At 44.5% G+C, this 27,255-nt stretch overlaps 1 protein-coding gene and 1 long non-coding RNA gene across 3 annotated transcripts in view; one reads left to right on the top strand and one right to left on the bottom strand.

Moving 5' to 3' along the window:
- Positions 1–96: 96 nt before the first annotated feature.
- LOC143001805 (uncharacterized) overlaps positions 97–27,255 on the bottom strand; it is a 34,860-nt gene continuing 7,701 nt past the window's right edge. The window contains exons 5-9 of one of the 2 annotated variants that reach the window (XR_012963732.1): positions 10,314–10,485; positions 9,140–9,917; positions 8,775–8,898; positions 5,973–6,076; positions 97–1,897 (exon numbers count right to left, since the gene is read on the bottom strand). This is a non-coding gene — a long non-coding RNA (uncharacterized LOC143001805). The remainder of the gene's footprint in view (positions 1,898–5,972; positions 6,077–8,774; positions 8,899–9,139; positions 9,918–10,313; positions 10,486–27,255) is intronic. The other variant, XR_012963733.1, reaches the window with a different exon arrangement.
- ngfrb (nerve growth factor receptor b) lies at positions 6,550–27,007 on the top strand. The gene is made up of 6 exons (XM_076151601.1): positions 6,550–6,875; positions 9,780–9,924; positions 13,736–14,092; positions 21,668–21,893; positions 23,505–23,665; positions 24,255–27,007. The coding sequence occupies exons 1-6, from the start codon at positions 6,822–6,824 to the stop codon at positions 24,596–24,598; spliced, it is 1,287 nt and encodes a 428-aa protein (XP_076007716.1). The 5' UTR covers positions 6,550–6,821; the 3' UTR covers positions 24,599–27,007.

Raw genomic sequence — 27,255 nt, forward strand, 5'->3', positions numbered from 1 at the left:
TCAAACACAAGGTTTCCAGCCACAAAGGAATCTTCTCAATCTCGTTTACACTCAAATCAGTCCTTTTATTGACACAGTCAACAGAGACAACATGACCAGAGGTAACAAAGCAGAGATGAAGAGGAGTGACACAGTGACTCACCCTTTCAAATGCACACACCGTGTCACTGCACTGACAATATTTCATGTGTACCTAACACATGCACGGCTGCATATAATGTATGTATACATATACACAAGGCCAGCCAACATTCACACAAAAATTACATAAACGGTGACAGACAGGATGGAAAAATCGGCTTGTGTTCATGTTTTGGAGATGTGAATACTTCAATATTGACATTTCACAAATGAGCCATAGCCCTCTGATATTCAAAGCATTTGAATAACAGTTGAATTCAAGATAATTATTGTAGTACAAGGATATCATCAAGATTGTCTGCATTAGCATTTATCTGCAGCCAAATAACAAAACTTAAAAAAAACAAACACAAAAAACTGTGATTTCAATTTGACAAATCAATCTCTCGTGTGTTCAGTCTTAGCTGTGGTTTGCTTTTCCAGGTGTGTTGGATGGAAATGATCATACGGTCCCTGGATGCTCAACACCCACCCACCCACTTTAAGGTACCACAGTTCAGCCCACAGTTGATGAGAAAAAACAGCAAAAACAGGCCACCCACCATGCTTTAGTAGTTAGTGAGAGTGTGAGAGGAGTGAAATAAGATATGTTCCCTTCAGGTGTGGGCTAACAAGTTTTGGAGCCTGAGCCATGAGGATTCCTTTAGAAGCCCTGGGAGTTGAAATCTTTTTTGGTTTGACCTAATACATGTCTTGCTGCTCTTTCACTGACATGTACTTAATGTGTCAACTGAGCTCCCACCCATCAAAAGAGTCCAGTGGAAGCCAGGAGTCCAGTGCCACCCGGCTGTATGATTAACATGTTGACAGTCATCAAAACTGCCAATGTCTCCAATCTTGCCAACTAAACTGAATACAAAACAAACACTGGCGATTGAAGTAGAGTTTAAATGATTTGTCACTGAGATTTGTGCGATACAAGATGCATCTGACACCACCGTAGCTACTTTGTGTGGACGCTTCTGATGTAATATGAGGGCTTGTACAGATATTATGGTAACATTCTGGCAATTGCAACAACTGAGAGAGGCCAGTGGTTCTCAAACTTTTTCTTTCGCACCCCCCTTTTATAGATCAGAGGTCCCCCCCGCGAAAAACACTTGCCGGCACGCTTGCCGGTGAAAATCACGGTCAACACGTTTTTGCTTTTAGAGTATTTCCGGCCACCGGGATCCCTGTCCGACATAACCAGTGAGTCTGGCGCCCCCTGTAACTCCCCTGAAACCTCTGGTTACACTGGCCTCTGGTTACAGGGGGGTTACAGGGGGTACGATATTTAACCCGGAAACAGTTTTGCGCGGGCGCCGGGAACGTCCGTTGCCGGCTAAAATTACGGACAACACGTTTTTGCTTTAAGGCATGTATCAGAACACACCTAGGTTTAGCTCTGTTTATGTAGTGAAGTTGTGCATCATAAAGTCATCTTATTCTAGTTGTAGACGCACAATGCAGCATTTTATGTGATTGAAGCCACTTGTGGAATCTAGAAATAAGAACACTGCCACCCAGTGGAAAGTATAAGCATGCACAGCCTGAGTCATTAGTAGTAACCATGGAGCAACTAGTATATTGTACAGTATTATTATGATGTCAGGGTCCACAATACTGCAAACAATATTAATATAACCGTTTTAGAGCACCTAATCTGAATATGACTGGAGTGTTTCTCATGGACTCTTACCAGGTGATATACATCCTGTCGGCAGGGGGCAGCATTGCATCATCCACTGCAGCAGCGACGACGAGGATCCACCTGCTGGGGAGGAGGAGGGGGGCTTACATCTTTGAGGAAAACGTATCTTTGAATCTTCGTTTCTTTTTTTCGAACAATAACAAAACTGAAACATAAACTTTATCTACATATTTTAACAGTACAAAAATATTGACAGTTGGTTGAATACAACTTGCATAACAAAAGAATCAGAATAAACAGGAAGACAGTATATACGAATGGTAAAGTTCCAATATTAAAGGAGAGACATACAACAATAGTCCCTCTTGCTATTCTTATACCACTTATTAGAGTTGTGACATTTTGTTGGGACTCATTCATAAAGTGTGCAAAATTTGCTCAATTTTCTGTCTTATGAATTTGAAATTGTCCAAGTTAAATGAAAAGTTTTGAGAAAGAAGACGGCACTATTGCTATCAATGGTATGATGTCCAAAATATTCTCAAATATACAAATAGCTACACCCAAAATTCACATCCTAAAGATAGAGATAAACATTTTAGGGGAAATCTGCTCTTCTCAAATATCTTAATTTTGTTTGTTAAATCCAAGCGTGTGTTTCATGTTCATCACTTTGGGCTTGATGTGACACCAATCTGTGTGTGCGTGCATGTGCGTGTGTGTGCGGGCGTGTATGTGCGTGTGTGTGCGTGTGTGTGCGGGCGTGTATGTGCGTGTGTGCGTGTGTGTGCGCGTGTGTGCGTGTGTGCGTGTGTGTGTGTGTGTGTGTGTGTGTGGATGCTTTGCCCCAGATCCACTGTGAATGCATAATGGACAACATTGACAGTCAACAGCCCGGGGCTCATTTTCAGCCCAGTGTGCTAAACTGAACTCTGTCTGGCACAAATCTGATCAATACAAAGGCCTGTTTACCCCCCCACCCCCCACTCCAAAAAAGTCCCTTCAATGGCCACTGCAGTGTGTCAACAGGACAACAAAAACCACAGAAAACAACAGTGTTACTATTGATCCGGTGAGGAGAATGTCACAAAGTTACATACAGGGAAGCACAGAAATGCTTGTACACTGTCATTCATTCATCTATCTATCTATCTATCTATCTACTTATCTCATCTGACTGAAGCAGGAGGTTCGTGACTCGGCCATCTGAGAGAGAGCAAAGTATTTGTTTACCAGCATCAGATGTGGCTGTTTTTGTGTGTCACGATGACAGCGTGAAAACTGTCAAATAGGCTTTATGAGGACTAAAGGCAGTGTGGGACACGAGGAAGACGAAGAGAGAGGAGGCTGAGGTTTCTACGCGTGCATAAATAATGCATGGAGGCAGACAGACAGAGAGGGAGAGAGAGAGACTAACCCAATTTAGCTCCTCCAGAGTTTACATGAAGCTGACTGTAATTTCTGTTACATTTCTGTTGTGATTTCTGTAATTATAATACTGCAATCACTAAAATGAATACATTATCCACTCATGTATGAAATGGCTCTTAGTGCAGGCTTGGGATAATTATATGGTAACCAATGAAATGATTGTGTTTTATTTCATTCTGTATATTGTAGAGTAATTACAGTCATTGACTTCTGTAATTCTAAATTCTGTAAACAAAAGTTAAGATGTAAAGATCAAACCTTGCCTTTATTTCTTGTGTGACCGTGAAAACCTCACATAACTGTTTCAAAATGTCTGACGTGCTTCATGCTGGAGAATTAGTAGGTTTGGTGGGAAAACAAAGCCAAACCAAAATATGAAGGTTAACCAAACTTTTGCTTTCCTGGGGAAAACAAAGCAAACAGCAGAACAATAGTTTTGCTCCAGTTAAAATGTGTTGGCAGACTAAACTAAATAAGAGAATATACAGATGTGTGTGATTAGATGCATTTTCTTTCTAAAACAATTGAAAACAAAAGCAAATACTTATAAATGCTGTGAAATGAGACAGCGCCACACACTCACATACACACACAAACACAGAAGCTCTTTTTAGCCATCTGTCATCACTGAGTGGACAGAGGATGGGTGGTCCTGGAGATATTCACTGTCCCATCTCAGATTCCAGGAAAAGGATTCAATTCCAGGTGGCCAGCCCTGCGGAAAACTGTGTGTGTGTGTGTGTGTGGTTGTGTGTGTGTGTGTGTGTGTGTGTGTGTGTGTGTGTGTGTGTGTGTGTGTGTGTGTGTGTGTGTGTGTGTGTGTGTGTGTGTGTGTGTGTGTGTGTGTGTGTGTGTGTGTGTGTGTGTGTGTGTGTGTGTGTGTGTGTGTATACATCAATCTCTATCCTTTTTGTGAGTCCGATGCTGGGATAATCTGACCTGCACAGCTTGTGTGTACACCTTCTTGGTGTGAATGTTGTTGTTTTTCTCTCTGACTGGCACTGACCTGAGAGGAGGGAGAGGAGACCACCTGTCAATCATACATACGACAGCAGTAATAGAGCTGAGCAACTGGCAACGTGATCCACAGTCTCTCTTCTAGCTTCCCTTCTAATGTACTGTAATAGATGGAGAGGCATCATATGACGGAGCAAGGAAGCCCTTAAATTACTTTGAGAGCACTCACACCAATAACTGGCATGAGAGCGATATCATGTTGTCTGTAGTGAAAATCTTTAGAGAGCACTGCAGGACCCGCAGTGCATTTGTGTTGTGTATTCTATACGGGGTACCCATTCAGAATCGGAATGACGAACCACTTCAACAAACAAATGCCTTAAAAGGATTTGCGTTGTCATTTTCCCTCTTCCATTCTGTCGTGTGTGTTTGCAGTGGTGATGAAATGTTGCCTGGGTGAATGTTGGACAGGCCAGATGGCAAAAAAACCCTGAAACCCTCTCATGGGACACACTCATCTGTGCTTTATTGATCTGCTCTCTCTCTCTCTCTCTCTCTCTCTCCCTCTCTCTTTCCTTTTCACTGTACCTCCTTCCCATACAGGCCTAATCAACACTAAATTAAAGGCGTCACTCTCCATCCATTCATCCATCCGTCCAGCCAACCAAAAAAATATAAATCATAATCTCTGAGTTCAAATGAGGGCAATTTAAGACCTCAGGAATTGGACTCAGAACTTATCAATCAGCAGTCTGACATATTTGCAGACAGCAGGGCTCACCAGGGGCATTACACTACTGGCTGTACCACTTTTTCCTCTTGCTGAGACTTGCCATCAAAAAGTGCACGGCATTCATTGTAGGGATTCTGGATTTCACAGCCAAACAGCAAATATGATTTTCCTGTACCCAACTTATCGGATAAATGAGTCCCAGTGAAATGTTGCATCCACTTTCATGACATCTGACTAAGATTGTTTTTTTTTGTGTCATTCTCTGCAAGACAAGGATGGTATTACTTTCAAATATAGCATCGAATTAGTAGGTAATGACCTCAGTGATATTCTATAATGATGTCGTGCCATCTTCATCATAACAATAATCATAACGTGTCACTGGTTTGGTCTGCACCAATGGCAACAAGTAAAACAAATACTCTCCCATCGCAAACAGGAAACAAAGGAAGCTTGTGCTGAGTGTTTTCCCTCTGTTCTCCTCACTCAGCGGGGTGACATGTATAGTCATGACCTGAACCCAGGACAACTCCAGAGCAAGAACATGCCGGTGCTACCCAGTGAATCGGGCCAACGCGGCGCCCCGGGTGTCAGCCGTTACTAACAGCAGTTATACCTGTCAGTCGTAAAGGCAGCGGATTCACGCAAACCCTGTGATACCAATTCAACTGCTGCGAATACAATAAATAACACAAGGATACTTAAGCTTGTAATGTGTGTGATGAAGCAGACTAATAACACAGCCATCGAGGTGTCACGGCATGCATTGAACAAGCAGAGTGATGGAATGAGGTACTGGGGATGATATGTTTTGTTTAGTTGTTACATACACACTGCAAACATCAGGGGATTTACTGTATGTGTACCTGTGTGGGTATCAAGTATCTGGGTTAACAGTCTCTCTGTCTGCTGGGCTGTTGATGTGCCATCGTCTCCGGGCACTGATAGGCTATAAAACAAGGTCACTGCAATGTTTGGGGCGTGGAATCAAAAATGGGACGACAGATTCTTTATCAGCGTCTTGTCTTTTTAAAAGCATGCAGAGCAATAGGCGAAGAAAAGCTCATTCTATATTACCTTCATATTCAATTAGTTTGATTCTCTGCAGGAACTCCCTCTTGCATACCACTTGGATGGATCAGGTGCCACTGGAGGTAAAAGTCCCTCAGTTTGAAAAACCACTGAAATAGAGCAATTAAGTCAAATGCAACGTCAGCAACAACCAAAACAGACTGATTTCTTTCTGAAACGCAGAAGAGTTGGAGTAGAAGTTGAGGGTTCAGTACCACAAAATGAATCAACCTTATAAGTACTTGAGCATATGTACTTAGGTGATCCCAAGCTCAGAGTGCAGCTGGTTAACCGCATAATAAATGGAATATTATAGAAGACTTAAGCTGTCTCATGACATTGACGGAACATTTTAAGGTGATTCAGATATGAGTGTGTTTGACGCAGCAATATTCTATATTCTAGAAACTGAGGCCATTAAGCGGTGCGTAGGTCTGTCTTTCTCTATCTCTCTCTGTGTGTGCGTGAATGTGCGTGTGTGTGTGTGTGTGTGTGTGCAGTGGGCGTGGAGAAGGACCTGCCTCCTTCCCTGAAGCCGTTGAGCTGAGCGCGTCTGTCATGTGAGCCCAGTGGAGAAAACGCGCACCGCGATCATCCACGGGGCCAATCTGAGCGCGTCACTCACTCACCGGACTCCGTGTGTGTGTGTATGTGTGTATCTGCGCGTGTCTATGTGTGTGTGTGTGAGAGAGAGAGCGGATCGGGAGCTGCTTCCAAGGCGACACGCACTTCTTTAAGTCACTTGGAGAGTTTCCTTTCCCCAAACAGGGACTTACACGCAGCGATGACAGCCAAATCCATGTCACGTAGATGAACTGAGTCCCGCATCTTCTCATCTTGTTCGTCAAACTGGAGATGCAAAGAAGATATAGGATGGATTCCATTTTTATAGCGGTCTTACTGGGAGCGGTGAGTTAACTTTTACCCGCAGAAACGTTTGCTTCTTTACGGTCTGTTGCCATAAACCTCACTTGGATAAATCGAGAGCGTTGACGCACCAAACTGTGCGGTAACACCTGCGCAACTACGCATCCGCACAGCCCGGGATGGTTTGGTCGTCAGGGGAGAGGATTTGGTTTCTAAATAAGTGAGAAAGTTCAGTTTCATGCACAGATTTGTGACAATAAGTGAGAATTCCTATAATTTGTAATGGGACATTTTCATTTTCGTGTGTGTTTCTGCTGTAAATTCACTTGTGATTGTAAACGTCAGTCCCTGCACCTGTCCTGTCTTTAGTCCTCGGGTAAAACTGTATATTAAATCCCATGCATGCAGCCATCCAGGTTGATATTAGCTGCAAGTTGCTGGATGTATTGTGCTCTGGTTCCGCCCTTCTCAGTTACAACAGAAAAAAAGCACAATAATCATGTTGCAATAGAAGAAGTTGCTCAAAACCCCAGATAAACTGTGTGACAGGCGAGCCTTGAAGGCCCAACAGAGCAGAAGGACGAGGCGTGCATCCTGTCTGAGCGGAGATGTGAAAACTTTGGGGGGAGTTGCAGCATGTAACCTCTCTGATTTATCTCGATTTCCGCCCCCTACCCCTCTCCAACCCAAGGCCAAGAGGGAAATGTGCCTTGGCGGTGTCTTGTGTTGGACAGGACATGGTCAGCCTTGGGTGGATGAGTCAAGGTAACCTGGTTGTTTGGAACGCGGCTGCATCGCCTGAAACGCGACAGCTGCTCCCTCTGATGCAGGCGATGCATCCTCTTGCTGGCTCAGCGGCATGCAATATTGATACAGCCCAAACCATCCCCCTCCATCTTTCAGCCCCCCTCCCACACACACACACACATCATCCTCACTCTCTTCTTCTCTTTCCCTCTGTCTCTCTGTCTCCCCTCTTCCTCTCACTCTACCCGAGATGATGATTCAGCATTGTTTGTGGCAGGCATTAGCTGTAATGTCATTGCCACCGGTGTTCCCTCAGCAGTTCCCCATCCATCCAACGCCCCCCCCGCCCCCGCCCCCCCAGGACAGCAGCCCAGGGATCTCAATGAGGCCCAGCTCATTGGAGGAAGGGCTGGTATAGTGGAACTCTAATGGCCTAACAAGTGCTGACAGCTGAGGTCTAGAGGTTAAGTGCCTCCAACAGAAGATTGGCCGGAGCATTAGTAAGATTGGTTGAGACGCTGAAGTTGCGTGTCCAGATGCCATTTGGAGCTCCTGTGTATTCTGCACGTATGAGTTTGTGCCGACTGTTGTTCCATGCAGTAGCTTCAAACCTCCATTCCAGTGATCATCATCATAATCATCATCATGGTCTTTCTTAGGTTGCTGTAGTTAGTCTCAGACATGAAGCTAAGAACGAGGGTCAAAAGGGAAAGAAAGAAGAGCAGAAACCGAGCACTGGAACTTTGCGTCGGTGTGACAATGAAAGTGTCTTGGAACAGGTTTGGTCACATGTGAGGTTGTTTACGCTTGTGCTGATGTGTGTGTCCGGATGGGTGTGTACGGCACACTGAATGTGGGGGGCAGATCAGGGGAAGTAAAGGAGACTGCGTGGTGACAGATGTTATTCACAGAAGTACTATATAGCTAGTTGCGTAAGGGGTGTGTGAGGTGGGGCCTGAAAGGGGGCTGGGATGAAAGGGAACCGATCATAATGAACATACTGGTTCTACCACAAGAAACCTACGTCACATGAATAGATGGGATCCGGAATTGAAAGACTTCTCGTCAAAAGTTTCCCCCAAAGTAACATTTTCAACAGACAATGTGGACAATTTAATCTAAGGCACTTGAAGGTGAATGGGTTATGACACATACAAGGGAGGGAGGGAGGTGTGTGTGTGTGTGTGTGTGTACCTGACAGCTGACTCAGAGGTGCCTGAGGGGACACTTGATGTTTTGTAGCGAGCCTCTCACTTGTCAGCAGCATTCCACACACACCTGAAGCCTGACGTCTGATGGTTTATTCCATCACACTGCACTGCACACACACACACACACAAACATGCATGCACACTTTAAAACCTTAAGGTCAAATATGTATGAGGCTACTTTCTTAAATGTACCTCTCACCTGACAAACAGTAGCCAAAGAGTGAAGAATAGGGTGTGTGTGAAGATTGATGCTCTTTCAATGATTCATTACACATTATGTTCTAAAACTACATCCAAAATATCATGATCGTTATGAGTATTGTGAGCAAAATTGGGGTTAAAAATCACCTCTGGTCCACAGGGAGGAATGTGCGACCCAAGAATCATCCTGATCTCATAAATCAGAGAGGACGACAACTTGTGTATCTGGAGAGAATAAAGAACAGTGTCAGAGGGCGTTTGCTTCTTTCATCCAGGTTAGCTTTGGAGATCAAGGGGTGCAGATTGATAAGACAAGAAGATTTTTAAACAACCGCAAAAGAGGACATGAACTCAAGTGTGAGACATAAATACTGAAGTATAGACGCATCCCAGCTGGGGCAGGCGCATGCGAGTGTACACACACACACACACACACACACACGTTAGTGTCACGTGCTTACATCTCTGTCAGGAGTGAAGATCCAAGCACTCAACAGGTCACTGTTTGAAAGAATGCATGCATGCAGAGACGACACAATCCGGCTCTGCTTGTTGCGCGCTTGTACGATTTTGTGTACTTGTATCGTATCTGTGCAAGAGGAGACTTGCTGGGGACGTGTCGGGCAATCTGAAGCATCTCTTAAGAACATGACGCTTAAAACGGGTGCGTGTTCAGGTCACGGGGGGGGGGGGTAAGGTATAGAGAGATCGTGTAGAGGTGAAAAGGTGGAACTCTGACTTGACCTGAATGTTCATCTCTCGTCTGGTTTCTCTGCTGATTTGACAGGTTGGCGCTCTGGCCAATCGGAACACTTGTTTGTCAGGCCAGTACACCACCGGCGGCGGCGAGTGCTGCAGGCAGTGCCAGCTCGGCGAGGGAGTCGTCAAGCCGTGTGGCGCCACACAGACGGAATGCGCCCCCTGCCTGGACAGTGAGTATCACAAACAGACACAGATAATGCTCCATTAACTATTATGAAGTAAGAGTATTAAGTATCATTTTGTCACCACACAGCACATTTCAGAGGAAATATTTTGCTTTTCACTTGCAGCCATTCGTATTTCAGCTTTGTTTCCCTTAGTGACCATGCCTTTAAGTCATAATAGTAACAGTTTTGCAATTTTATAGTTTAATACTCAGTCAATTGCTGCAATAAGCTTAATTGGAATTCACAGTGCGAGATCTGTAAGGATGTATTTTGGACATCTGTGTACACGCACTTACACACGGACACAGTGTGCCGCCACACAAAAGTAGACCAAACCGTATGTGCACAAGACTGAGCTGTGCACAGACATGGTGACACAAACACACACTTACAGCACACACAGTCCATCATGTCACGTCCTCAGCACCCCTATGATGACCTCAACATCGGGATTAGGTCCTATCTTTCTTTTCGCCTCACAAATCTTCAAATTTGTGACACTGCAACGTTCTTCCTGCCAGTTAGTGTGTCTCCCACACACAAATACTCCACTGTGCTTTTTGTCTGCAGAGAGGCAACAAAAGAGTTGTTCTGCTACATACACAGTAGTTACACAGATAGTTAAACAGAGTTAGGTCGGATTGCAGTCGTGATTTCCCAACGTTTGAAGAGTCAAAAGTGTGTAAATGATGACTTAGTAGTTATAGTATTCACAGCAGTCTAAGCTTTTTACTCCAACATAATGAAACACTAAATAAAGACCATGTTTTTTATTTCTATAACCCAAAATAGAACGTGCAGATTTAAGGAGGAGTGTAGATCTTGTCCTGATTTGACTGCGTGTGAGGAAGTACAACAAAAAGCTGACTGAGCCGCTCGGGCTTCACTGCCGCGGCTCACGCTCGTTACCATGTAGGGAGAGAGGACATACTGGACTTTATGAGGTCTTAATGTGATGGGAGGAGGATACCAAATTGGGCCCCTGTCCAAATACTGCAGCAACAACGTCCATGAAGCTATTTAGAGCAACAGTCAAGCCGTCTGTGAAGCAATTATGATGATAAGCAGGGTGGATTCATGTTTTGGAAATTGTCTCTGGACTGACGCCATAACAGGTTTCTAAATCCTTTCACATGCAGGGGAAAAGTAATTTTACAGTTAAAGTTGTTTTGTTGCTTTATCTGCTGATTGCATGTAGCGTTCTCTGGGGGGGGTCAAAGGTCAGGGGGAGCCTTCAGAGGCTGGGGTTGGTGTAGTGCCAATTCCTCCTCTGTTCCCATGTGTGTATGAATTCCTTGGCCATCCTCCTTCCACTCCAGGAAGCACTTGTAAACCTCTGCGGGGTCAGTGAAAGATGGCAGCCATGAGCCAAGGAGGTCCACAGACAGAGAAATGTCCAGAATGGGTCATGAGAGAAGTCAGCATGTGAACACAGAGACAATAATTTATCTAGGAGGTCCTTCGGTATGATTTGTGCTCCTCTGTCAGTATATTTCCATTCTGCAGATATTTTTGGGAGTGTGTTCTTGCTTTGTCGTGACCTCGATCGTCTCTAGATAAGGGTTTTGTCGAACACAATACGAGTTGTGTTGTTGACATCGAGCCATTACCGTTATTGCACAACATGAAAGCAGTTTACAGGGTGATAATTTGCTGCGCTTGTTTGCTCAGACATGAACAAACACAGGCGCTGTCGGGCTCACAAAGCTGTTAAGGCACCTGTGGTAAAAAAGAAAAAGACGCACCGCTACAAAGCAGCTACGTCTTCATCAGAAAACATTATATATTGCAATATGATATTTGCAGCTCACATTAAACGCATAGATTATCTATGATCTAGAATGTAAGATTGCCAAACATCTTTTGAGACGACAATGTGTTTGGCACTGAGGCGCCTCCTACAGGTTGTTTATTTGGCGCCACGGTGACAAAAGTCTGAGCAGGTTGGATCATTCAGGCTGCTTTGACCTCTGCTGTGACGCGTGTCTGACAGGTAGATGACACCTTTCTGCCTGTACGACTTATTTTCCTCGATTCACTGCAGCGCTGTGACTCACCAGGCATTCGCATAATTTGACACGGATCAAATGTGAACTTTCCACTGCTTGCCAACAAAGATATGTGGGACGTTACCAAAAACAATGACCTTAAGTAACTAACCAGACAGAACATGATCGTCTCGCTCTCTGTCATAATTATTTTTCTAATAATTCCTCAACAATCTACTCCCACACACAACCCACGTTGGTGCCGTTTGATAGCGTCTGTCCTAATGTGCACAAGCATCCACTTTGGGAGAGGCAGACTGTGGTTTCCAGACAGTCTTCAGGGTTCAATTAGCAGCCATAGTTAACGGCGGCCTTGGCTGATGTGCACAAAGGAGTTTGGCTGATTAGACATGTGAGCGGAAATACAAAAGAACGGCCACAGCTGGTGGAAATGGACAAGGCGCGCACATATGCACAAAAACTACGCCGATAAAAACTCGGCAACAGGCTAATACACTATTGAGATATGCGTGCGCACACACACAGATAGACAGACAGACACACACACACCTCAGTTCTCTCAGGCTAGCCAAGACATTAGTCCATTTATGAAAACAAAGGGGACAGTTATGGAGTATTGGACCACCAGCTCATGTATAGTTTTATTATAATATGCCAAGCCCCCCCCCACCCCCCCAATCACCGCCCCCCTCCTCCCCCATGCTGCAGGCCAGCGTTATTAATGTATTGACTTGCATTATTGATGCTTGGCATTATGATAATGGATCTGAGAGCACTTGTGGGGAGGGGGTGAGGATAGTGCTTTTGTGTGTGTTTGTGTGTGTGTTTTTGAAATGGAGGACAGTGTTGTGGATAAACGGGGTACAAAGTAGAAGCAAGAGCGTATAGGTTTGCCACGAGTCAGGGTAACATATGAAAGAAAGCGATGAACCCAAACAGGGCGATACACGGGGGAACAATAATGACCATCGTCTGTCTCCAAAAGATAAGACCTCCCTGTCTCTCTCTCCCCCCCCGTCTGTCTCTGCCTCCTTTTTGTCGTCCTCTCCTCATCTCTCGTTTAATCTCTGCGACATCAGAGCGGTCAGCGTGGTTGGTGGGTCGGTGGTGCAAGCCAAACACCTGATCCGCTACAGGACACTGAGCTGAGCTGCAGCATCTACAGAGCGATGACATGCCGACCCCCCCCCCACACACACACACACTTCAGATTAGTTTGGTGCGGTTTAGTAAATTTAGTTCTTCTTAAATTTAAGGGAATGAATGCAAAAATAAGGATGACCTACAATATTTGCTTGTCAAGAGATTTGATGCATTACAAAAGGGTTACACACACTGATGCACACACGCTGCTCTTACAAATGGGTCTGTTGCATAATTTAGTGTGTTTCCCAGTTCTCTATCCAGCCGAAATACAATTCCATAAAACATGCAGTATTGATCATGTCCTCTGCATAGATATCTGTCAGAGGAGATATTTCAGGTGTATCAGCCGTTTATGTAACATACACAATATGCAGTTTCATTACAAACACGCCAAGAAAGTTTTAGCCATCGTCCTGGGTAAAATATTGTGTTGCTCTTTGTGTTTATTTTTAGGATCTGTTTATTTGCAGTTGTCGCTCAGTGAACGACTGCAAGGGTAAAGGATGATTACCCAGAATTCCCATGTTACTGGAAGAATAATGCAGATTTATTTTTCATAAAAGCAGGGCATCAACTAAAAGATAAATATTATTGAATGGATGGAAGGACGGAAATCAACCTGTCATTATTTTACATTTATTTTATATTTTTCTCTAAAGGTGAAACATTCTCAGAAAACCTCAGCCACACAGAGCGATGCCAGACATGCACACGCTGCACAGGCCTCCTGCGCATGGAGACGCCGTGCACCGACACCAACGACGCCAACTGCGTGTGCAACTATGGCTACTACCTGAACCAGCTCTCGCAGAGTTGTGAACAATGCACCAAATGTCCTGAAGGCCAGGGCATGCTGTTGGCCTGCGAACACAACCGCGACACGGTGTGTGAGGAGTGCGAGCTCGGCACCTACTCGGACCAGGAGAGCTCCCGGGAGCCCTGCATCCCCTGCACCACCTGCGATGAAGGAGAAGAGCTATCAGCCTGCACCTCTATTATTGACACAGTCTGCCAAGGTAAGACCTGGAAACATGTAGTTTATGCCAATGTTACCCTTAAAAGTGAAGGTGCATCTATGTATTATTGCCTATTTGAGGGGTCTAAACTGTCCACAGAGGCATAAATAAGGGTTCTTTGAATTTGTGTCACTCTGGGTAATTGTGAAAAAACACAAAATTACCCCAAAACTAATTCATCTCACAAGACAATACATTCACTTGTTCAGAGTGATAGAATTTTTAACCATTTATCAAATAGCTATGGGGTGGCCCTATCTAAACTCCAGACAGTTTATTATGAACATTAGTCCGCAGCCAGTTAAGTTGAATGATGGAGTGCACTGCCCTGAGGCAAGAGAAATGAACGACATCTATGTCAGCCACACACACACTTTTCTGACCGTATCGATATTGTCAGACATACAATCAGATCATCTCAGTGTGATACCATAAACATTCTTGGCCAACCGACCTAAAGGCCACACCAAAGCTGGTCTCTTTGTTGACATGGACTCATCCTGCTCCGAGATACAAAGAATGAGCTCTTTCTGTCTCGGGGGTTTAGTAGAAGGTCAATCTATGACTGGAGCTCTGAACTGTGTTCATATCATTGCACCCTGTAGGCATCACAGCCCAAAATCACGAATTCCTAATGACTCCCGTCACTTTTCATGCCATTGACCCGATGCCGCACAGATTAAATCAATGCTTTTGTGAGGTGATAATAAAAGGAGTCTGTTGAGCAGCTGAGCAGTTGGCTGGTCTAGTGGTTGGAGGGATGTTGTTATCACAGAGGCTAAAGGAAGTGCATTGTGCTTCTCCCATGATCTCTTTTGGCCTATGTGAGATTCAGATTGACCCATGGCGCTGCTAATGAGTAACACAGACAATGACGCTAATGTAGATTTGTCATCCATGCACTTTGGTGACTACCTTCATCTGTGACAGAGACATGAGTGTGTGTTTGAGTACTCTTAAGGTCAGTGTGTTTGTTCATAGCGTTGAGTCAGCTTTGTGTGTCACACTAAGGAGTGAGCATCTTAACGGTCTTACAGTAAACCTGCTGCAATATCATTATACTATGTATCACACGCTGTAATGAACCATCCAGAGAGTCAGCTGAACTTTATGTCAAAGGCTGTCATGTGTACAGGGAAAAATGCTATATCCACGAGACTGAACACAATCTACAGTACTATTCATTCTCAGTCACTGATTGGTGGCTGGAAGCTATAGTATATAAAAAAAAATCCCACTGGAACTTTAAATCCTGTGCATCCATGTGTGTTGTTTTATTATTGCTTTAAACAAGTACTGACAGGATAACGCAAAATCTACAGAACACCTGAAGTTCACCTCACATCTGCTGGTTTTGTTCCTTGCGATATGTCAGCATGTGTTGTTCTTCAATCAAGAGTCTTACTACTAAAAACCCAGGCGATGCTTGAATCCAACTTGAACTGAACTTACAGGCCAAGACAAACGTCAAACCAGATGCTTGTGGGGGAAGCATGGACCTGCCCAAGGTTGAGAGATAAACCAGGACTCAAAGTCATTTAGATAACTAACACAGTATATTTAATAATCAACCTGAACGGACTGGGTTTCCAGCTGGATGGCTCACAGTCTGCTGTGTTTCATGTTCATCATCATATGTTATTCCTCACCCTAACCCAATCATGTGCTCTTCATATCTAATGTAATCGTTTTACCAAAGCACAGGCGATATCAGTGGTTACAGATCTGTAGTGCTGCCAGACGTCCATATCCATTAGAGCAGGGGAGTCGGGCGACACAGGGCTGAAGGCTAAACGCAGCCCAAACACAGTGAGGAGGGTGGGGAGACACAGAGAGCTACACACAGAAGGACGCTGCTTGTGAGGGGACGAGTCGTAACTTGAGATGCTGGAGCCATAGCTTAAGGTGGAGACAAGAGAAAATCATCTGAAGGTGATCTTCAGTGAGAAACTAGATTCGCTGTTGTTACTGTTAGGATCAGGTTTGAGTTAAGACAAGTTTAGAATTTTAGCTTGCGATGATAAGATGCCTTCGTATGTGGATATAAGCTTAACTCGTACGTGGGGTGAACATCCAAATTCCAACGGTGTGTAGCAAAGGATTAACGCTTCATATTTGGTATTATTGAAAAGAAAATCACTCTGCTCTTCAGTCTGTGTTGCTTAAAGAGTGTTAATAAAGAGCAGGCGTTGTCCGGCTAGACCCACAGAGTCGAGGGTCTGAAGGCAAGATGCTTATCTAAACAAGTGTGATATGACTTCCACTCTTCTGCAGGCCACCGAGCAAGGTCAAAGGTGGGAGGTCATGTGAGGCTTTGGTGCAGAGGGGATCTTTGTGGGAAGACTCGTCTTTCCCCAAGGGATAAGCATTGAACAACATGGAATAATCCACACAATCCTTTCAGGGGCCAGAACAACACCAAGCAAATGAAGTTAATTAAAAGTACAGATTCCAATTAATTGACCCTCAAAGTGACATCTGCTGACATTTTACGCTGATATTTTTTCCACTTTAAAAGATGAAGTAACAGCGTCTGACTACCGTTTGCCCTCTTTTCCCGGCATGCACATGCAAGCTGACAGTGGAAAGATCAATGAGCTGAGGCAATATGACAAACAAAGCATAAACATGCAGGTGTATGAAATGCATGAGTGTATCTACAAATGCATTATCCATAGGAGCGTCCAGCCCTTTAACGTTAAGGCAAAAGTATGATGAACGCTGCCTAAGCTCGTCAGAGGAGAGGCTGTGTTATCAGTCTGAGGCGCTGGCTAAGAGCCCTCAAGGCCAACGGGAAACCGAAACCCTCCCTCCATGACCCCTGTTCTTACTTGACATGGCACCCTGGATGGACTGCACATACTTAGGCTGACCCAGCACCCGAAGTTTTTTGCTTTGTGCTCTGGGGGCAACAGGGACTACAGGTTGAGGTTTGCAGCACACATCCAAATACATAATGCATGCGAAAGCACACACAAAAATGAAGTGGGGAAGGCTTTACTTGACTATGACTCACAAAAGACATCTGCATACAGAGATGTCAATGGTCAAATGGTAAGAACTAAGAATTCCTGCAGGGATCCATTATGAATGTTACCTCCAAATGGTGTGGATCTGAGAGATGTTTACGTTTTTAGATGTACTGCATTTTCAGTGGGATGAAACATGCTCAAGTAAAGTACATCCAAATTGTACATTTTGGAATCAATAAGATGACTTATTGAGTTAGCATATAGAAGATGATGAAGGGGGGGGGGGGGCTGTGGGGGGGTTAAGATGGAGGTCGGAGGAGTATGAATCGGGCATTTTGTTATTGAATTGTAGGCGAGTAGGAGAAGGGAGGGAGCCGTTTCCTTCCTGAGTTTGGTTGACCTTAACGATTGACAGGCTGCCCTCCAGAAATCAGAAAACCTAATCTGCTAACCAGCCCCATACACTCAGGGACAGGAACAGGTCAACCGGGCCAAAAGCATAGGAATATGTGCAGGGATAGAGAGAGAGAGAGAGAGAGAGAGAGAGAGAGAGAGAGAGAGAGAGAGAGAGAGAGAGAGAGAGCAGGCGAGAGGCCTCAACTCCCAATTCCAGGAAGTATCTGACATGCTCGTGCAGAAAGGGAGAGAAAGGGGGAAAAGGATATAAAAATGCCATCGACATTCCCAATTTCCTGCATCTAAAGCATCGCCACATCAATAGCTGTGAAGAATCCCTGACCACAGTCCAACAAAACTATCCAGTGTCTTTGCATGCACACTGTCACTCATTGTGTGGCCGATTGCTCAGTCTTTGCACATCTACCAACTTATATCACATCTACTGACTGAGGCCAGAATTGACCTTCTCTCTTTAACCCTTCGCTGCCCGCTACACACAATATGAGCATTGTCGTCACGAAGGAAGTTTGAAGTCGTATGTCTCTTTTCCCTGATGGCAAACATGAATCATCCCCTTGTGGTCGTGACTCAGTCTCCTGAATTCGCCCGCCATCCCTCTGGAATTTGCCCCTCTGACATTCCGGGTGGATTTTTTGGAGGTGATTTGGTGCGAGTGAGCCGTTCCGGTCCAAGGGTGAACACAACACTTGTGCTCGCGCTCGTGCCGTTCATTGCTTGCCAAACATTCTGCCCGGGGAGCGAAGGTTGTGTCCCTGTGAGGATTAATGTGTCGGGAGAATTGTTCCAGGGCCAAGCGAACCCCCACCCCCCTTTTCAATGATTTTTATCTTATCAGCCATAGATGAATGAATGAACTCCACTGTGGTATGTAGAAATTTCATGGAATTTTGTGTTACTCGCTCAAATGGCGCATTATAGTTTCTATTATGGGGAAAGCTGGGGAGTTTGTAGTGTTTATAGTATTTGTATGTTACACAGATGACCTTCCTGAAATTAATATTGTGTTGATCTTCCACAACATTAATAAACAGAAATGCTTGCAGTTTGCACGCACAAATTCATGTTGCGATACTGCTGCTGCTTATCACAGAAACAAGGGAAACAGAATGAGGGAATCGACTGGCAATTGTGCAACATTGGATGAAAAATGAATGTCAAATAAAGTCGTCCAGGGGAAAAGGAAAGAGGAGAGAGACGGATTGAGAGCTGCAGGAAAGAAAGAAAGAGAAAGACAGAACAGAGAGGTAACAGATGCTGAGAATGTGGCCTGGTCGATAAAAACGATGGAGTTACGCCTCTGCACTCTCGGGTTTCTCTGGTTGACCTCTACGAGTGCTGATCACATTCTGCCGCAGAGCAGGAACACACACACACACACACACACACACACACACACACACACACACACACACACACACACACACACACACACACACACACACACACACACACACACACACACACACACACACACACACACACACACACACACACACACACACACACACACACACACACACACACACACACACACTCTTACAGGGGTGTGTTCTGTGGAGAGCATGTGGACAGAAAAATGAGATGGGTCATGTAAGGTAGGAATCAAACAAAAAGGCCTCAAGGAGAAAAGAGAAAGTGTGTGTGAGAGAGAGAGAGCCATGCCTGTGCTGAAGTGTAATGACACAATCCAAAAAACAAAACACAACTTAACTTGATTCGGTAGCCGCTCCTCTAACTCCTAACACAGCTTTGAAGCATATGGAGGAGTGTGTTTGACTCCAACACCTGTTGGCAAGAATCTGCCAGAGGTTGGAATGACGTGTTTAACTCAGGTGTGGCTGAAGCACAACACCACCCCCCCTACACCACACACACACCCCTTCCCTTGCGCTCCCAAAACACATACACACACGCACATAGGTTCCCATTACATGTCACGCACAGGATAGAATCTGTGACACAGAGCAACAAATTGTTATTTTACATCCATAATAATGTGAGGTACATGTGTGTGCCTGTGTTTCCAGTAACGGCTTCATCGCTAACAAAGCCTGGGGGGAGATTCCTCTAATCACACCTACAACTCAAATGACGCCAAACGATAAATATATGCTTTGTGGACGTGAGCCGCCACTGACACAGCCTGTTATTATTTTGACAGTTCCACGTCTTTGAGGTTTTATGGTGATGATAAACTATTTGCACTTGTTTTGACCAGAGGAAACATCCGCTTGAACATCTTTGGTTCTCTAAACTAGACGCCGTGCTGATAGGATCCCACTCTCCCCGTTTCCAAAAGATTTGCGGCCCATTTAAGTGTACAGATACGTATATACAGAAACAGAAAGGAATTAAGCAATCAATTCATCATCTCAACATTAGCACTGATGACTTAGAGAAGACTTGTAAGCTTTAATCTGCTCGTTCAGAACAAGCTGAGCTCAGCAGGGGAAGGTCAGACTGAAGCCATGCGAGAGGCTGAGACATAGTGGTACAGTAAAGGCACTTAGAGCGCTGCTGTAAGGATGGATGGATGGATAAGGAAGGAGCAGTAATGTAAAAGAAATTAAGTTGGACAAAAATAATCCTGTGTTCACTGCAGGGGGTCAGAGGGAGACAGAGAGGGTTCAACATGTTGCGGTTGAGAGACAAAAAGGAAGGCGAGAGGAGAAACTGGCGTCCGGGTGACCGCGGGATTGATCTACACAAAAGGAAATGCCTGATAGGATTTAGCCAAAGAGCGACCAGCGGTAAAATAGAGAGGGGAGAGGACCAAGGATAAAAGAGGGAGGGGGCATTAATGCTGGACAAAGGAGATCTCTGTCAATGCATGGGGTCTGGTTTCCAGTGTGTATGTGTGTGTGTGAGGTGGGGCAGTGGAGAATGGGGTTTGGGGGTTGGGGGGAGGTAGTGTGAGACAGATGAGCCTCAGTGATGATGCCGACGACGCAGTGGTGTATTCGTGTGTCGTCTATCGCTATTTATGTTTTCTTGCCCATTATTTTGGTTTCAGTTCTGACGTCAAAATTTAATCATCTCAATATAAAGGAGACAGCAACAGTTGACCTGACATTAAGTGCACCTATAAGGTTGAGAGCTGCTCTGTGCTGAGTGAGCTGGAGACGGCGGTCAAAAGCGTCAAAGCAGCAAATTTCCACTCAGACTCAAGGGTAACATGACACCAGACTCATCTTAAAGCAAAGCATGGTTTGTAAAATGTTTAAAAGAAATCAATGCCATTACAGCCTAAGGATTAAGAACTGTGGACGTCCAGTATAATGACTTAATAAACGACGTCCAGTACGTTGGTATTGGTCATCCAACTCCGCCAGCAAAGTGCTTATCGCATCCTCAAACAATCTCTCAGCTGAAGCCCACACAGCAGCTCAGTGCTTCCATCAAAGGGAGGTTTCATTAGGAATGTGTGGCCTCATTAGGGAAAAAATGGCCGCTACTCACTCAGCCGCTCTCCTGAGGTATTTCGAGCCAACGGGATGGTTTCCTGTTGATGTGAGTAACTGTAAGTAAATGACAGGCGTGGATCGGTTTCCACATCCGCGGCGAGGAGCGAACATGTCTGCTTAGTGTTAATGGTCGGGGTGGTGGTTGGTTGGGGGGTGTGGGAAGGAGGAAGGACACAAGATGGACACACTTGCTCTTACCCTCGTTAATGACTCCCTGGGGAGAAGGGAAAGGACCAAGTGATGCAGGATGTAATGTGTTGGGGGGGGGGGTGTGTGCCGGTGTGTGTGTGTGCATTAGTGTTTGAGAGACCCTCGTGGTTACGCTGTGTTGGGCAGAAACCCTGTACAGAAATGCGAAGGATGGAGATTTCTGCTTGGGCACAAAGTAGATGTGTTGAAATCTTGCACCTCATCATTCCTGTCACCCTTGGGTGCAAATGTGTCTTTGCATTGATGTTTCCACATCAGCAGGTCTGGGTTTCCGTCTGCCGCTACTGATGGAGGGATCAATCTTTTGAGAGGTAGTTTGTTAGAGCTGATTAGACCTTGATTTGATTTGATTTGTTATTACCGAAGTTCAGTGTTCGCTTTCTCAGCGTTCGCCGCCGATCTCCCTGCTCATCAATCTGGCCTCCGCCTCTTAATCCTACACCAGTAGGATTAAGACGGTAAAATGCTTCTGTGGCCCTTTAATGTATAAATGTCCTTTTCCTCCACAGTTCCTTTGGGCTCTCCCACTCCTTTCACGGGCTCCTCCGTGCCCACCTATGAAGACTTTTCATCTGATCCCCCGCCGCCCGACGCCCCCCCTGACAGCACCCCCACCACCGACGGTGACTCCCACGAGATGATATTCCAGGGCCTGAACGACAAGCTCATTCCCATCTACTGCTCCATCCTGGCCGCCGTCGTGGTTGGACTTGTTGCCTTCATCATCTTCAAGAGGTGAGGAGGGGAAAAGAGGAGGAACTGAACTGACTGCAGTTGCAACTGGCAGCACTTTCAGGCAGTCGACATGGTATGACATGCATCTACAGAACGTGTTTTCACCTGACGAGCGACCCATTCAGGCTTCACTGCAATCCTAGCATGAAGGTCCAGGGTGAAAGTGCACTTCCACACACATTCCATACAACAACACACACTCCTTTCCCTCTATTAGATCACAGCTGTTCTTTGTGGGAGAAGGTTTTAGGACACCTGATCATCTGGTTTCTTCATGCATGTCTACAGATTGAAGAAATGTGCACAACCAGCTAAAATGTAAAATTCATGCACGTCCTAAGACACATGGCAGGTTGCCATGGCGCTTTGACGTCCAGATGTCAATCTAGTCTAGGGTATGTTGCATAGAGACCATTGATTTATATTGAGCCAGCATTGGAGAAAAAATCCTTGTAATCATTGTCAGGTACAGAAGGTAAAAGACAATATATCAAAATAAATAGTGATGCACCAACCAACATATCTGCAATTATCGTCAATCTAACTCAATCTCACACTTTGTTACACATGAAACTGTTGAATACTAAAGGGGTTTGACAGAGGATTTTGTACACAAAATGAGTTCTGTTGCACCAAATGTCCTTAATCTGGAAAAGTCCAATAAAAGTAAAAACAATTATTTTGTTTATACTAATGTGCCATTCAGCAGCAGATGGGAAGTGTCAGGGTGTTTGAGACACATTACAAATGTATAGGACAAGCAAATCCAATCAGTTTGACTTTGCCCACTTTCATATTTAATGAAATCATCTGCTCCTTTTTCTGGATGAGAGCTCGGCCTTTCTCTGCCCTGAGGGTCACCATGCTGCCTGTTTGTCCTTCTCTTTCACAGACTCGTCATTGTTTGCTGCTTTAATGTTAAATGTATGTTTGTCCGACTATGGCGTACAGCTTGTGTTACAACACTCTACAGTTCAGATAGAGCTTTAGCTTCAAAACAGTGTGTGTTGGGGAACTGACAGCAGACTTAACTATTCAGCTGCAGCTGCCTCATTGGAAACCTTTGCTTTGACCTACTTCACCGTGTGATGACCTGCCTGACCTGCTGTCGCTCTGACTTTTATAGAAGAATCTTAAGCATGTTCAGAGAGAAATTCACAAGACCTTACTTGTGTTTTAGACGCTATCATGCATTAATGTCAGAGCAGCACAGTGCGTCAGTCTGTTGTTCTTGGCGCTGTGGTGCACCTATAATGAATGAATCCTAGATGATCCCAAGGTGGTTTTCACAATCTTGCTTGTTTTTAAAACAGTCTGTGTGTGCGTTACAAAAGCAAATGCTCAAATAACCCAGATTCATTACAAACAATCCCAGTTTTAGGATTTTGTTTTGCACTGAAAATACAGTATATAATATAAAAATAATAAGCAATTGTCAGGACATAAACAAAGCTTGTTATACCCAGAATAAGATTATTATTATTACTGAAAGAACTCAGATTTTGTCTTTGCCTTTTACAGTACGTCACAGCTACGCTCCATTTGATTCAGACAATTCCCAGAAAGACACAGCGCTGATATCTTGCTTTTTTCCGGTAAATTTCATTCTAGGTGGAACAGCTGTAAGCAGAATAAACAAGGGGCCAACAACTGCACAGCCAACCAGAACCAGACGCCATCACCTGAGGGGGAGAAGCTGCACAGCGACAGTGGCATTTCTGTGGACAGCCAAAGTCTGCAGGAGCAGCAGGGCCAGACTCAAGCACACACAGGTAATGCCAATACACACGCACATCAGTGAGTATTGATGTGATCTTAAAAACAAAACCAAAATGGTCCTCATTTATCAAAATCAATGGGCATAACTACATTTCACCACAGAATCTACAAGTCCATAAGTCCCACTATTCCAGAACTGTTTACAGAACTCTACACATACGTACACATCCTGTACAGTTCGACCATTTAAAGGAAAGAATTTGGCCTGCGGAATGAGCCGTCTGGTGGCTTCAACTCCACCGTGAATGCGACCTCTCAAACCCACTGTAACAAATCAGCAAACAAGGGGAACAACCCTGACACTGCTACAATGTATGTTTTCTGGCAGCCTGCGCCTGCACCCTGGCAAACAAGTTGGAGAGAATTTATGACATTTAAAACCACATGCTTGACCAACTAGTGCTGAAGATAGAAAACACACCAGTCAGAGTGTTTATGTGCACAAAGGGTTTGATTTTACAGCGATTGAGGCGATACTTTTTTTTAAACGTCATGATTGCACTCTCATTCTATTGAAATCGTCAGTTACAGACGTAGAGTATTGTTAACTAAAAGGCACATTTCTTTTTTCTTCCCCTGCAGTCGTCACCCTGGATGAAGAGCCGTGTTTGCTCCTTCCTCTCCGCACCAGAGAAGAAGTAGAGAAGCTGCTGTTCAGAGGCGGCGAGGGAGACGACTGCAACCACATGGACGACAGCGACTGGTGCAACCTGGCGGGCCTGCTGGGCTACGAGGAGGAGCGTATCGCAACCTTCCGGCAGGAGGAGCATCCCGTTTGCACGCTGCTGTCCGACTGGGCGAGCAAGGACTGCGCCAGCATGGACACGTTGTGCACGGCGCTGCGCAAGATCAACCGAGACGACGTGGCTCAGTGTCTGGTGCTGAGCCCCAGTGCTGCCAAGCCCACGGCCACATCTGTGGTGTGATCTAGGCTCCACCGAGCCCACCTCTCCCCAAATTATACATGTGGAACAATTTGATTAATTAAGTGAAGCCCCTGTGAATCCAATTGGATCATTTGATTGACCAAACTCCAAACTTAATCATCAACTTAATGAAATCAATAAATACCACTTACTCACAACCTTAACTATCAATAAGTGATTGTAAAATTCAAGCAAATGAAGATATTGTCACCATCTCTACTCTTGAGTTATAATAATCCCATAGTTGAGCAGCAGTCACTCATCTACACACACTAACCTGCTTTGACCTGAACATTACTAACCATAGAGCAGCACTGTGTTCTCTGTCATTACATTCCCTCAAATCCTTCCTCTTCGCTCCATTTGTGATTCTCAAACATGCATAGTGTTCCGCTCACTTACTTACTCAACGTTCATAAGCAAGTGTTGTACCTCTAACTTGTACATTTATGCTACCAAAGAAGAGCGAACGTCTCTGGAGTGGCTTGTGCCGGCTGCTACCGGATGAGATCTTATTCTGAACATGGCTCAGGGTCTGGACCTTTGCAGATATGACAGCCTGAGCGAGGAGGCTGGGACTCATTTCAGTGAACTTGTTCCCCTTTAGTCAAGATGAAAGTTAAATCCAGCTGCTCACCTCTATTTTAACACACTGAGCTGTGTTGGACACGTGGATACACTCTCATCAATCAGCTTTCCACGCGATTTCTGCCAACATTTCCTTCACCTGACAAGTGCTATAACTGACAAGTCTGTAGTTTGCCGACCAGGTGGTCGACTGTGCAGGTCGCCAAGGCAACATGACTCCCTTCTATACGCTCAGGCCTATCTGCATAACACAGGAGCTCCCACACAGAGGCCTTTACACTGACCCAGATAGGAACGGATGAGGAATTCAAAACTCACTCTCAAACAGCAATGTATACTGTTTGTACATACGTAGAGCAGACCAGTGCGCACATATGCACACAGACTGAATATACACACACACAGACTTATGTAACCATGCATGTATGTACTGTACACACACTCACGCACGCACAGACACCAATATGCATTTACACATTTGTTCCTTGTAGAAGACAAATGCAACTTCACTCAAGGAAGATCCTGCCATATATTATATAGAGCACTCTTCTGGGACCATATACTGTTTAAGCTCAATAATAGGCAACGTAACGGTAACCGTCTTTTAGAAATGTTGACATCTTTGTTTGAACGTTGTATGATTTACTCTGTGTGCTACGGATGGTGACATGTTTCCTTAAATGTAAAGGAGACAAGCATGGCAATCTGCACAAATTCTAAATCTGAACACATGCGCAGAAAGATTGGGAGGCAAAACAGAAATCCAGGGTTTTCTAATCTTTGTTTTGCTTTATTTCTCAGGGTATCTCGAATGACTGCGTTACTGTGTTAATATAAACTTTCCAAGGCGCCGTCTTATTCCCTGAACGACCCACTGTTCGGGAAGAGACCCGGTCTGAGGAGTAACAAGTGATTCTTGCGGCTGACAATCTTTCATACAGGTGAATGAGGAGGAAACAGGTTAGAGAGAGAGAGAGAGAGACTAAAAGGTGTCTGGTTTCGTCATTGTTCGCAACAATGACCTTTGGATAAAAGACAAGTCATTAGAGACGCACGTCAAACGATGTAGGATCAATTCAGACTGAGGGAAAGAGGAAAAGAGGATCTGAAACTTAAAGGTTTGGCTTACTTAAATGTAAAAGGTCGTAATGTGCATTTAACATTTAACAGCAAGCATGCATTCCACTCTTCATCACAGTATATGCTTTTGATATGACTTTATCATGCCAACTTAGGATCAGTGCCACCAACATTCAATCATATTTTTTGTTTTGTTTTGTTTAATGTCGCTTTAAGGGAAAATAACTGAAGGAAGAAATGTTTTTTTTATGTTAAACTATGTCACCATTGTACATTACGTCACTAACCACTAGCGCACTGAGCTTTGTGCTTTAAATGAAGGTATTCCCATTCTACACTTTGAGGGTTGTATTGTAATTCCTCAGCAGAATTTGTAAATTGTTTTCCTTCTCTCTTTTTGTCCTTGTTCATTTACAGTGTAGCACTTAAATACCGTGTATGTAAGTTATCTGTTTAGCATCATAAGTGCCTGAGAAGTACAGCATTTCAGGTGCCTACTGATGTTTATTTTTGTGTTGTTTGATTGTTTTTGTAAGCATTTCTTTTTGTATTACTTGTAAATAATGACTCTTACTTTTATTTAAAGCCCAGAAGGCTTTCTGTACAATAGTACAATAGTGTCAATGGGATGCTGTCCTGGTTTAAGAAGGGAGATGTCTTCTGAGGTACTGGGTGCAATTAAATGATTCACCACAGTGTCGGGTGTTTAGATGCAACGACGAGGGAACACAAAGTCAAACAGCCTTTAAAAACCACTCAGAAAGATTTCTGCTTTTAATCCCAGTTCTGTCAACCAAACCCACAAACTCCAAACATTGCCATTATTTGCAAGCTTGTGACTTTCATCATGGGTTCATAGCCTGTCCACATTGCACCTATGAAGTAATAAATCAAAGGAGAGATCCAAGTTCTGAGTAGTTTTGAATAAGTGGGGAAAAAGACGCACCAGCAAGATGTTAAGGCTCTAACCTGGGGATGAAAACTCTGTG

This window comes from Genypterus blacodes, unplaced genomic scaffold, assembly GCF_046128005.1.
Source record: "Genypterus blacodes isolate CSIRO-AG114 ecotype Tasmania unplaced genomic scaffold, CSIRO-AGI_Gbla_v1 ptg000055l_1, whole genome shotgun sequence".
In the NCBI taxonomy this organism is placed as follows: Eukaryota; Metazoa; Chordata; class Actinopteri; order Ophidiiformes; family Ophidiidae; genus Genypterus; species Genypterus blacodes.